General features: G+C 47.2%; 3 protein-coding genes across 3 annotated transcripts; all 3 read left to right on the top strand.

Annotated features, from left to right (window-relative positions):
* Positions 1 to 1,388: 1,388 nt before the first annotated feature.
* On the top strand, positions 1,389 to 2,541 carry BDR25DRAFT_384653 (purine and uridine phosphorylase; the record flags this gene model as incomplete). Its single annotated transcript, XM_033697892.1, has 3 exons — positions 1,389 to 1,420; positions 1,484 to 2,402; positions 2,524 to 2,541. 3 exons carry the CDS (start codon positions 1,389 to 1,391, stop codon positions 2,539 to 2,541), a joined length of 969 nt encoding a protein of 322 aa, XP_033540185.1.
* Positions 2,542 to 5,728: 3,187 nt separating this feature from the next.
* Positions 5,729 to 9,290, top strand: BDR25DRAFT_384650 (uncharacterized protein; the record flags this gene model as incomplete). The annotated part of the gene is made up of 6 exons (XM_033697891.1): positions 5,729 to 5,844; positions 5,969 to 6,333; positions 6,794 to 6,943; positions 7,100 to 7,443; positions 7,719 to 8,319; positions 8,389 to 9,290. 6 exons carry the CDS (start codon positions 5,729 to 5,731, stop codon positions 9,288 to 9,290), a joined length of 2,478 nt encoding a protein of 825 aa, XP_033540184.1.
* A 2,220-nt stretch (positions 9,291 to 11,510) lies between these two features.
* On the top strand, positions 11,511 to 12,463 carry BDR25DRAFT_298130 (uncharacterized protein; the record flags this gene model as incomplete). Its single annotated transcript, XM_033689050.1, has 2 exons — positions 11,511 to 11,923; positions 12,049 to 12,463. The coding sequence occupies exons 1-2, from the start codon at positions 11,667 to 11,669 to the stop codon at positions 12,461 to 12,463; spliced, it is 672 nt and encodes a 223-aa protein (XP_033540183.1). The 5' UTR covers positions 11,511 to 11,666.
* Between the last annotated feature and the right edge of the window lie 316 nt (positions 12,464 to 12,779).

Here is a 12,779-nt window from a genome sequence, read left to right as displayed (position 1 = left end):
ATTAGAGACAGAAGCTACCAAAGCACTTAAGCTTCTTATACAGGTTGTCTTTGTCCTTAATGTAGTGTAGATATTTAGGATTAATTAACTTAGTAACATAAGTGTCTACTTTGCCTAGTTTGTCTTTCAATTGTTAGTACTCTTCCTAGGAAAATGCCTACCCATCTTTACAGCCTTAAGCTCCCCATCCAACAAACTCCATCTCATTATCTTTCCACGGCTTCTGCGCACCCCCTTTCCGCATTATCCACTCCTCACCCTTGGCCGAAAGATACACAGGACGACCAAACTCTTCCGCCCAATTCAGGCACGTGGAGTCGTAGTGTGGATGTGATATCACGATCGCCGAACACCGCCTAGATCTTTAATCCATGTGACGGTACGGCGGAACATCCATAATCAAACATCTGCCCCGCATTGCTGGGAGGCTGAATCGCAAGCTGTTAGGAACACTGTCAAGAACGCTCGAAATGCCCCTTTCCTTCAATTCACTTCTATTTCATCCTTAAATGCATAATCTGCGCATGGGGAAAACTGCAGACGAGTGGGAAACGCTCGGAGCAGCACAATCCGTCTTCTCCCGCAAGCAAGAGCTTTTCTAAGGCAAAGCTAGGTGGATATTTTGTTTTTAGCTTGCTTTCTCAACTTGGGGTAAGTGTATAGTGGTATAAACAAGTTGGAGTTTGAATCAACCCGCGGTTGGTCGGAAGCTAGGTGCTAAGGAGGCTAAGGAAGAGAATAGACAAAATTTCTGAATAGAAAAATGAATGAATGAATCTTGTTAGTATTGCAAAGTAGGCTATTATTGAATCCGACTATCGTGCGGCTGAGGGACAGAGTTAATCTCGACCAGTTGTACCGCCCATTCCACGAACACTGATCAGATTAAACTTCCAACCTTGTGCCACTCACGTGACTATTCGTCCTTCCGCAATTGTTACACCACAGTACGGGTTGAGATTGAGGAACTTGGCAGCGAACTGTTTCTTGAATTGTAATACCATCTCCGCAGCGATACACTTAAATCTTGGGGCGGCAGAAGTGGAGAATTAGCTAGGGCTTGCTTAAGCGGGAGGCTTTAACTAACGCTAATTATGCCATTTGTGATTATCTAATCCGTCAGGCGGGGCAATCGCTCAGCTATCCGAAATCATCACAATTCACCCATCGTAGGGAAATCGCGTGTGCACGGGAATTACTTGGTGACTGCAAAGGAATCCACCCATATTTGCATCTGTCAAATTAATCACGCGTTGATCTACCTTCAGCCGAGCCTCAAACTACAATATCAATACGTGCGGAGGGTGGTGAGACGGCCGCTATCAGGGGAGAAACCCCGGTAGACAGGAGAATAATGGCTGATGTTTGAAACTCAGTGCTCATTCAGGATGACCTCGACAAGTATATCTTCCTCTAAGATGTACACTGAACCACTGTCGCCTAATTCCACCCGTTCAGCATTGGAGCCCAGACTTTCGCACAGCAACTACAGTGTGGGCTGGATCTGTGCGCTGCCTTTAGAGCTGACGGCGGCCATGGTCATGTTCGACGATCGACACCTTTCTCTCCCACAGGGCTTACATGACGACAACGTCTACACACTGGGGAGTATCGGAAAACACAATGTGGTGATCGCCTGTCTTCCCGCCGGTCAGATGGGCACCAACTCCGCTGCGACTGTGGCGGGTCAGATGCGATTAACATTCCCCGCCATCGGGTTCTGGCTAATGGTCGGTATCGGTGGCGGTGCTCCAAGTCGCGAGAATGACATTCGACTGGGCGACGTGGTCGTTTCACGTCCAGGAAAGAGCGACGGTGGTGTAATACAGTACGACTTCGGGCGTACTATCGCTGAAGGTCGCTTCATTCGAAGTGGGACTTTGAATGCACCCCCAGCAGCTCTCCTGAATGCTGTCAGCGCCCTTCAGGCAAGATATAACCTATGGGGTCACGAGCTTGCGAAGTATTTTTCGGCATTCGACTCTCCTTTGCTAAAAGCGAAGTATACTCACCAAGGCGGGGAGAATGACTTGCTTTTTGAAGCAAGCTACGATCATGTTGGCAATGCACCAACATGTGATCAGTGCGATAGATCGAGGCTCGTCCCTCGTCAAAGGAGGCCAATTGACCCGGTCATCCATTACGGAACAATTGCCTCCGGAAATCAGGTAATGAGACATGGAGCGTCTCGAGAACAATTGAGAAAGGAGTCAGATATACTATGCTTTGAGATGGAGGCGGCCGGGCTCATGAACAACTTTCCATGTATTGTGGTTCGAGGCATCTGCGATTATGCCGACTCCCACAAGAACAAACGTTGGCAAGAGTATGCTGCTGCCACAGCCACAGCATACGCCAAAGAACTACTCTTGATTACACCAAGTAGTACAAACCCAGAGGCGGTAGCAGATCTAGGCACTAGTTCCAAAGCCAATGATCATCAAAGTAAGTTTATTTCTGTCGGGTTGAATGCCTAGCTAGGCTCTTTCCGGAGAAACCCGAAGTGACTAACTTGCAAAACAGGCCTCAAGCCTGAGCTAGGACAGAATCTTTTTAGTTACATACCTTTCCAGAGGAATCGTCGGTTCTCTGGACGCAAATCTATCATTGGGTTGATAGACGCCCATTTTACAACTTGTATAAGCCAACATGCATTCATTCTACGAGGCATGGGGGGTATAGGGTAAACCCTCAAAGAAAGCCTTTGCACATCTACTCACTGCTTGTCCAGAAAGACGCAAATTGCTCTTGAGTACGCATATCAATGTCAAGACAACGGTTTCAATGTCTTCTGGGTAAATTGCACTACCCCGCAAAGCCTATCCTCAGACTTCACTCAGATCCAGAGGACGGTACAAGCCATCAAAAAGGATAACAATGAGGAAGACAGGATCGCCGTGCTTCGATGGTTCGAACACCATAATAATTGGTTGCTCATCTTCGACAACGCAGACGATTCTACGTTCCCGTACGGAGATTGGATTCCGTTGGACAAAGGGGCTGCATCCACTCGACGGGTCCTTTTCACTACGCGTGATGAGAGATTGGCTGGCGCAATTGTTAACGTAAAGGCGGAGGTGCCTTTATTGGACGATTCTGAAGCCATTGCTCTATTTTACGCTGGTACTGCTGACGTCTCTGGGCCATCAACAAGAAGCCCTGGAAGTGTCCAAGCGCTCATTCAGAGGCTAGCCAATCTTCCACTAGCTATAACGCTCGCCTCCGCATATCTAATAGAATATCCGTGGGTCACAGTGGAGCAGTATCTCCAGCAGCTAAACAGCTTTTCCGATCGCTCCAAAATATTCAAATACAAAAAAGCTTTCTCGAACTACAACCACTCTATCATGTCAACTTGGGAAATTTCCTTCAGTGGAGTTCAACAAAACAACCCCCAGGCGGCAGATATGCTCCAGCTATTGGGATTCCTTGCCAACGATCACGCGGTTTCCAGCTTACTCAAACGCGCGTCAACCAACGCGAAGATCAGCGACTTGCACTTCCTGGGAAGTACCGTTGGTCTGGAACAGTCACTTGGTCTCTTAAGATCATTAGCTCTCCTCTATTTTGACGGCGCCACCATATCACTCCATCCGCTAGTTCACGAATGGATCCAAGCTCGATTGCAACCAGACGAAGTAGTACGTTGGGGCTTAAAAGCATTATGTGTCGTGTACTATGGGTACATCTCGTACACGTATCCTCAAGACGGACTGCTTCAAATAAGTGGCAGCTGTATGGCACATACACTTTTCGCTTTGACGGCTGTCGATCGTCATTCCTTACCTAAGTCTCCTATACCAGAGGAATGTTATATCCTGCTCCTGAGCATCTTCGTCTACCAGGGTACGCTCCGGAGTTCGTTACTGCCACGAATTTCACCCACACTCACACCGCCATACCATGCCGTAGCGACCACATTGTCGAAATTCGAGTCATCTGTAGACAACCAATGTTCTACAAACAAAACGAGTCCCAAAAAGGTTGATCTCAGCCGACTCAAATTCCTCCGTAGGAAAAAGGAAAATACAATGCAACGAGACTTAGCCAACTTAAACTCCGGAGCTCCACCTCTCCTCCCACCACCCTCGCGAACTCCTCTACTCCAGCCGGTTGTACAGGGACGTCCCACCATTTCTTTCAACACCCTACCCTCATCGGTTTCAGGTGAAAATTCGAAGAAACATCTTGCCTCCCTTGATCACATTCACCATCCAGAACATATTATTATCCGCTCGCTAGCGGTGAAAATGGGCGATAAGGTGGACCCAAGCATGAACCCTTTCACGAAACTATGTACTGACATGGCATTATCCCTCATCGATCTAAGACGGTGGTGGGTATCCCACGCACCCGACGCGTCGTTAGCGGCGCCAGACCCTGCGGCTATAGATGAATCTTGCCGCAAACTAGAATTGGTGCTTTCTCTCTGCAAGCAAATTCCCGATCAAGACCACGATCTCGCAGAATATCCACAGCAGATCCTCGCTGTTTTGTTCCTATTTGTTAGTGCTGCTGCCATGAACATAGGACGAACGATTGATTTCAAGCTGGAGAAGCCTATCGAGCCATTCAGAATCAAGTTCTTCCAAAAAGCCTACCACCTTTGCCAGCACCTGAACACGGAATCGCGGAAGCGGCTTCTTCTAGATGTAGCCGTCTCCTACGCAAGGTTCGTCGACCAAAGATCACTGAGAGGGCCAAGTAACTGGCTTCAAGTCGAGACGTTTCTTTCTGAGAGTATAGCATACGTATTCCAAGCCCCACGAGTAGGAGATCACTCCAGATTTTTCGACTTTCTCTGTCAGAGCATGTGGGAGTCGGAGCATGAATATGCCTTGTTCAGATTCTGTCTTCTCATCAAACCAATAAGTCTCCGAATCAGCACAAAATGGAGTACTAAGCTACGGGCTCGGTGGGCGGAGCTAAAGCTGACAGAAGACAGCTATAACAGCTTCTCTAATTCTGAGATATCACTTCTTTCTATGTTACCTGATTCGCTACTCTGACAACAAGAAACTATAGAGAGAGCGCTATAATCCGCAGACATTCTCAAAAAAGAATTTCACTGCAATGTTCTGCCTAGCAACGGACTTCTCTGCGAGAGTGGGCGTGCTGAAACCCAATGTTACTTTACCTTGCTATCTGTTGCTCAGCCAGTGCGCCATTTCAAATTACAGCTCATGTGGTACTTTGAGGAATGAAGAGTCAACTATGACGGTAACGACAATAATAATAATAATAATTTTTAAATTCTGTTACCTGTACATTAAATAGATAAGATTAAGAGACGTCGGTCTGGTCTATGAACTGCAGTTAGACCGCTTACAGCTTCGAGTTTAACGCATTTGCGACCCCGCTACCCTCTACTTCAAACGTCTTTGCTCCACTTGACACCGCACCGATCTTTCAAGGAGCTGGACAGTTGGTCCTTTGTGCTGAAGACCTTCGCAGCCAAGCCGACGAATTCCAGGCATTCGACAAAACCGCTGGTCACTGAAGCAGCGCTGCCTCCTTGAGTCCTTGGAGTGTGTATAGCATTCCCAATACCGCTATCCGTTCTCTCAAACACACCCCGGCGAATGTCCATTTATTTTCACTCTCGTGATAGCTTCAGTCTATTCGACTCACAACCTCCAGCTGGTAATGAAATATATCCCTCGAATCTTTAATTGCCAAGGAAGCAGAACCCTAGACTTTTGGAGTGACGGCGAGATACGTGAAACTGATGTCTGCCTTAGCGGCGAGAGTCGCTCGTGATACTTTAGACATACACCAGCAATGTATGGCGGGCGTGCATAGCTGGGTAAATATCCAATTTATGGTAACGAAATATGTCAACTGGTAACTGGATCCTTTCTTTTAGTGGTGTTCCTTTTCAATAAGCCAATACTCGGCACCGCCCATCGGAATGTACCGCTTATTAGCACACGCCTCCAGTCCCTAGACTAACTACTTCAATACATAGGGCTATCCTACACACCCCTTTCGTTCCATTCAGTATCCTCTTTACCCGCGCTGTCCAGGTTTTCGATGCCGCCGACCTAGCGCGCTTAGATTGCTTCGCAACTTCATTGCACCCTGAAGCGGCTTCCCACGAGTCAGCCACCCAGCCGTACAGATTATATGAACTCCTCTGTCAAGCCGCACGACTGTACCTTGGTTCGAACGTCCCTGATCCGCCCGTAGACCCGACTTTAGCTCTCAATCTACCAGATTCTTTTAGCGAGTTTGACTTCACGCACTTTGGGATGGAGACTGGGACTACAGTCAATCAGGCTTCGGAGGCTAGTGGCTCTCAAGCTTATGTACTGAGTGATTGGTATTATGGTAGTCAGCGAATCATGAGCTTGCTAGATGAGGATATGGCGTTTTGATCGTCTGCAATGGCATAACTAACTTCTTCTTGGTGGGCACGGCGGAGATGGAACTCTATGGATTTCGATGCCCATGATTATTTCAAACAACAAGGCCGAGTACTAGTCCGCCTGAGGATCCTATATCATTTCTATTTATAATCCTTCTACACCTCTGCCTCCCGATTGCGCCTTGGGCTCCTATGATTCTCAGCCAACCATAGGATCTTTCTTCAGCCGTGTCTAAAAGCGATTTTTTCGTTTCTTTTTCTAGTTAGACACTTTCATTTTCGGTTCTTCGATAAATTTTCTTCTCCCGCAGCCTTGTACTACATATACCTACCTCTCGTTCCAGTCAATTGTTGCTGCCTAACTATGTCCAGTTTCCAAGAAATTTCTGTTTCAGGGACAGGCAATTGTGTAATGAGAGGCTTTAGCAAACAGCTGTCATGGCTTGGGCAACAACGCGCCAATTCAAGAAACTTGGAGGGCTGGGCTTGTGGCATCAGGCTGGCAGGCATACGTTGTCTCACTTGCTGGTAGTACCGCGTGGGATTCTATTGCCTTATTCTTCAGCTTGGCCGAAGGTACGACTGCCATTTGAAGTGAAATGACTCGTCTGGCGATAAGAAAGTATGTGGTCGCTCCTGTGTTTCCTCTACCCACAAACTGAGGTTCATCTCTCAGCCTACCTCTCATAGACTGTCACGAGGGAGACACTTTCCAACACTTTTGATTCCTAGTCACAGTGTTCGTCATGAGAAAACTACTCGGAACTCGGACTCCCCTCATTTGGCCGGGAGAAGGATATAGTCCACAGGACCAAGGCCTGATACCCGGATCACCTATCGAAGTGGGAAGGTCAGCACGCCCTTTAAAAATCCAAATATCATGGCTCGCATGGATAGCAGCACTCCTCACTATCGGCTTCTTAATCCTCACCTCTGTCTGGGCCTCAGACGTAAGGGTCGCCTCTCATCTTCGATTCCTCTATGATTCTAGCAGCAACGCAATCTTCGTTCTCAGCGTTTTGTCCAGCTTCACCGGGCTTTTCCTTGGTGCTACGATTGCCGCAACATTCGAGAAGGTGCGGTGGTTATTGATTTCGCAGCAGGAGGGCTTGCGGCTATCCAAATTCTTAAGTCTGCAAGCTGGCGCTAGTATCATTGGGTTGCTTACACTTTTGGTTGGAAAGGGACTGGGAATGAGGAGCTCAACTAGGGTTTTGGCTGCAGTGAGATTAGGGGCTATTGTACTAGTGCCGATTTTAAGTATACTCATCATGAGTGAGTCGATCTATTTCTATTCAATCCGGTGCTTCGTTTTTACTTCATTGTATCACAAGATCTTCATATGCTCTAGTCTTCCGTGCCTACATTTCACTTCTCCTACTTTGACGTAATCAGCTCCGATCCTTTGTTTCTCGCCTTGGCGGAAGTAAACCGAAGTATTTACTGTATCATTAATTTCTACGAAGGCAAAGTCAACACTCGATTAGTATTCGATGTGCTCGAGGACACCCCTACGTCTCTCGGATGGGGCATGTCACTTTTCAGCGCTTCCCTCGCCAAAAACGTTTCTTCGATCGCAGACCAAGTAGCCCAAGCCGATCTAGCTATGTTTCTTTCCGAACCATATCGCACAGTCGACATAACACCTCCTCCACAACGATTAATTCCGTGCAACCATATACCGGGGGAAGTGAACGAGCAGAACTGCAGGCGCGTCTACTATTTACCTGGAGGCTTGGAACTTGCAGCAACACAGGAGGTGAAGAACGTAATTGAGACCGAAATCGTCCTTGTGCAGAATCAGCAGGGCTATATTCTAGATTTTACAGAAGGGCCTGGGCCAAATGAGGAGTGGAATTTTGACGCAAAGAGCGAGTGTGAGGTGTATGGGTTTCCCTTTGGGGCTATCCACCTGTGTCTTAAGAATGGAGCGTCAAACACACTTCAGGCTCGTAAGTCCATCCAAGCACCTAGTTGATCCTTGAAGAGCTTCAGAGAAAGGGCTTTCTAATGTATCCAAGGCATCGTGCACTGTCCAACATCCGTTTCCTCTCTCTCAAACTGCATCACAAACGCCACTTGGCCAAGCGCACCCGGTTGGACTACCTCTCTCACCACTTCCTTTCGTAACGGCACTGTAGCCTATAGTATCACAAACGGTACCATCCTCTCCCACACATTCACTAGCAATCTCATCCCTGCTCCCGTCTCCGCTACTGAAATGCTCGCCGGTTACCGCTACGCATTCTCCACCTTCGACAGCCTCTCTGCTGTCCTTGCCGCCTTCTCGGGCCCTGAGGCCTCAGATATGTTCCCCTTATACGTGTATCCAGCCATGGTCTGGGCGAATCTGAAATCAATAGCAAGTTTAAGTAACCAGAACCCGGCGATTCAGACTCGAGCGCAAGACACTCTTCAATGCTTGCTAGGAATCATGTTATTCTACTGCCAACCTTCACTATTTTCTAGCACTCTTTCCATATATTTAAATGCTACACCGTCGGACCACGAGTCGAACGCAGGGAGGAAAGATGTTAGGAAGTTGAAAAAGTTTGCGCAAGAGATGTGGAAAGAAGCGCCTCCAAATACAAAGGTTAGACAGGCGGTCAGGAGATACCAGCTTGTGGTCGGCAAGGATACGTTAATAGCATATATTGTGCTATGTGGAGCTTCCCTGTTGGTGTGCTTAGTAACATTGGGGTGGGCTGAGTGGTGGGCTAGAAGAGAGAGGGTTGTCATACCGAGTATTGGGCCGTTTCCGGCGTGGGATGAGTGGTCTATGTGTGAGATTCAGGGAGAAATTAGGGATGGATTGGATGAAGAGGATGGGCGGATTGCCGCACGAGGGATGCCTAGTGGGGTTGTAAAATCAGCGGAGAGGATGATGATTTTGCTTGCTAAAAATGAGAAGGAGACAGGGTAAAAAGGCGAAATTATTTAAGCTTTATTATAGACATAGAATAGGCAGGGTTTAGAAGACAATGCCCTAAGCGCTGTTGATTACAATAGTCATTACTTACAGCTGACGGCAAAAGATACATCGAGATCAACGGCGACACTAAGAAGCATTAACTCATTATTAACAAGTTAAGGAAGTGCACTCTAGGCTATCTTACCGCAGAAATAGGATTTGCCTAGGCATTTTCATGGATCACTCAAATTCCGAGTCTTTCGACAATATTCTTCGGCAGCTCCACAATCATGAAGTTTATGAAATACCACCCATTTATTAGGAAGGTATTCTTGTCTAGCTCTACAACCGTTGACTACATTAGACTGTAGCAGGAGCATAAGTTCGAATAGCAATTAATGTTTAAACTTATCTACCTAAGTTTTTTCTATCAGCATTGGCTAATCTAGCTTGAGTTAAGAGTAAAAAAGATGATGAAGTTGTTAAAGTCAGGCAAGTTCTGCAGCATTCTGCCCCTCTCACCTCAGCTGTGTCACCCGCGAATTGAAAGCAAGGAATGCTGCTCAAACATGCCAAGGAGCAGGACTGAGGCTCTTCGGGTTTTAGTTGTGCACGAAGTGTTAATGTTATTATAAAGTGATTAGTGGCTCTATTATAGGGTGAACGTTCATGTGCTCTGACTTGTTAAATATATATACGATTAGATCACAGCACCCTATAGGGTCTAATTAAGCAATGCTTTTAACCCTATAAATAAGAAACTAATTTATCTTTAGCTGAGTATATCATCTAAAAGTCGTACCACATTTGGAGCTATTTTCCCATTCAACCTACGTACATGTAGGGAAAAGATGCGTTGCGCATGCTGTTCGAGACAGTCCTCCGCGGCGTTGGAGATCATGCGGCATTCATACGAGCGCCCCATTGAAGTACAGTTCTATAATGCTGTGTACAAACTGTGTATTCATGGTCATTCTTAGAAGTGATAGCAATCCTTGCAGACTAAGAGGACCTGGCTAGATGTTTGTTTTGTCAACACTCTAAAAAGGGGTCTTGTAAAGCTGCTAAGTGTATATTTTCGCACTCTTTCAGCCACTATTTGGCAAGCTTAAGGTTGGTTTACTTATTGTTGGCTATCTTGCTGTGGAAGTTTGGATGTGCTTTAATGAGTTTACAACTTGTGGCCGGAAACTGTATTACGATATCGGGCACATTCCGATCCGCAAGACCCCTTAGCTTAATACTAAGTCGAAAATACTGTTTGATACCGAAACCGTCGCATTTCATCTAATAATAAATCCATCTCTTTCCAAACATCTATTTCAGCATAATGATAGCTAGCGGTAGAGATAAATTGCTAGGTCCTTGCTTGGCTATACTCCTAGCGTATTCCTCTGGAATTTGTCATGTCTCGGGTTCCTATCTCTTACACAGCGCCCCTAGCACTATCTTGCAGAAATCGCAAGTTTTCAAGACTCTGCAAACCTCTGACAGGTTTCTAAAACTACAGTTTCCTCACCTGTCCCAGAAACCTGGGCTTGGTTTGCCGAATGTGAATTTTTGGTCGGAAGCACTGAGCAATCTTGAGCTTTCTGCATATTATACAGAGTGTCTCTACCATCGTAGAGACGGAAGAAGTGATGGAGAGTGATGGTGAGGTCGACCTAGAACTCAGAGCAGGAGGCACATTGTGGCTCTTCCTCCAGCCATTTTGTGGCTGGTGATTGGCATGCCCACCTCCCAAACAACCTAAGCATTCCTTCCTCAACGGTAACGTTAGCAAAGGATAAAAACAAAAGAATCAGCCTTGCTTTATTAGTCCTCCGCAGATCTCCTCCTGCGCCTCAAGCAGCACCCACTAGCCATATCCCAGAATCCTTTGCGCTTGGCAGTAGGAGGCAGTGCAAGGCTGCACCTCGCCAAACACTGCGCATCCCTCACTTACCACTGAAGCGATCAGGGAATTATGGGTCGACTGCCAAGAAAATAGGTCCCAGGATTGGTGCACGGTTGTTGAAGCAGGCTGTTTACGAGGTTCTTGGTGTACTAGTGGTAGGATATCTGGAGAGGATAGTTTAGCTCGAAGGCTTGGATCGCAGCATGTAGCCTCGTCATGCGGGTGTGGGGATTCTGAGACATGCGAAGGAGACGTACGATAGGTTGGTATTGAGTATTAGACTTGGGCCGTTCTTTTCCTTCTTTCCTTGCCTCATTCGCTTTTCTCAATCAGAACTCCATTCTCTATCCAGAAATCCATCTCTCTCTCGGTCCAACATCCTCAATTCCTCCATCCCGCTTCTATTCGAGCAACCTCAAAACCCCTAACCCAAACCCACACCCTCCTTTCCTTAATCTCAATCTCTACACACTCTCTAATTTACCCCTAACATGCGATTCCTCAAACCCTACACCCAGCCCACTGACCCCCGCTGGCACGGATCCCACCGCCACGGCCCCATCCTGCTCCTCCCTATCACTTTCCTCATAATCTGCATCTGGGCGCTCCTGATCGCAGACACTATATATGGCAAGAAGCTCTCAGACTCGTACTATGCAGCGTACTACCGGTATCTCAAAACGAAAGACCACTCCAACATGCCGAATTCACCGCCAGTGCGATGGGAGGGTACAGACTCGGATGGTGTGTGAGTACTGTCTGCCCCCTCCAGTGAATTCTAACGGCTACGGCCGCGCTTCTACCGTATGGACATGTTGTATTGCTAGTGCGAGGGCGAGAAAAAGGAGATACTAACACGTGGTTCGGCCATAGCGCGACATTCGTCTGCCACGCCTTCATCGCCTTAATCCCCGACACCATCCACCTCCCAGTCCAACACTATCTCCTGCACACCACACACCTGCATCCTGTCTTCGCGCTCTGCTCATCCCTCGTCTTCGCCTTGCTCTGGCTCGCGTCCGCGCTTCTAGGCACCTTCGTGACGATGTTCAGCGAGTACGGCTACAAGGAGCAGAATGCCTGGGATGAGTTGTGTAAGGCGGAGTTTTCACTGCAGTATGTGGTGGTAGTGATTTATTTTGTTTATATGGGTTTTGCAGCTGCAGCAGTGCATAAGTGGCGCAGGGGGAGGAGGGACGTGGGAGCGTTTGAGAGTGGGGTGGAGGTGGGGCTGGAGCTTGCGAGAAGGAGTGGGAAGGCGGATGAGAGTGGGGAGGGAAGAGTTTAAGTTCTGGATGAGATGGTAAAAAGTTTGATTTGGGGATAATAGGAGTAGGTGGAGGTGAAGGAGTAATGGCGTGGACATCAAGAGAATGTAGCAAAGGACATTTTCATGCCTAGACTGTCCAAGGTAATTTTTAATATATTTCATTATAGCTATAATTCTGTAGGCGGAGTGCGAAGAAATAATATATTGACTAGTTTCTCTGCTCCACTGTCTTTAAGCAGCTAAAGAAACCTCATCCTAGTTATTATAGTTAAAAACCCCTACAGCCTTTTAATAGCAATCATTATCGACTCTATATTGTATTTTCCACGGCCCT

The sequence above is a fragment of the Lindgomyces ingoldianus genome, assembly GCF_010093535.1.
Source record: "Lindgomyces ingoldianus strain ATCC 200398 unplaced genomic scaffold BDR25scaffold_60, whole genome shotgun sequence".
NCBI classification, from domain to species: Eukaryota; Fungi; Ascomycota; class Dothideomycetes; order Pleosporales; family Lindgomycetaceae; genus Lindgomyces; species Lindgomyces ingoldianus.
The sequence above is the reverse complement of the archived record's forward strand: the minus strand, read 5'-3'. Positions and strand labels throughout refer to the sequence as shown.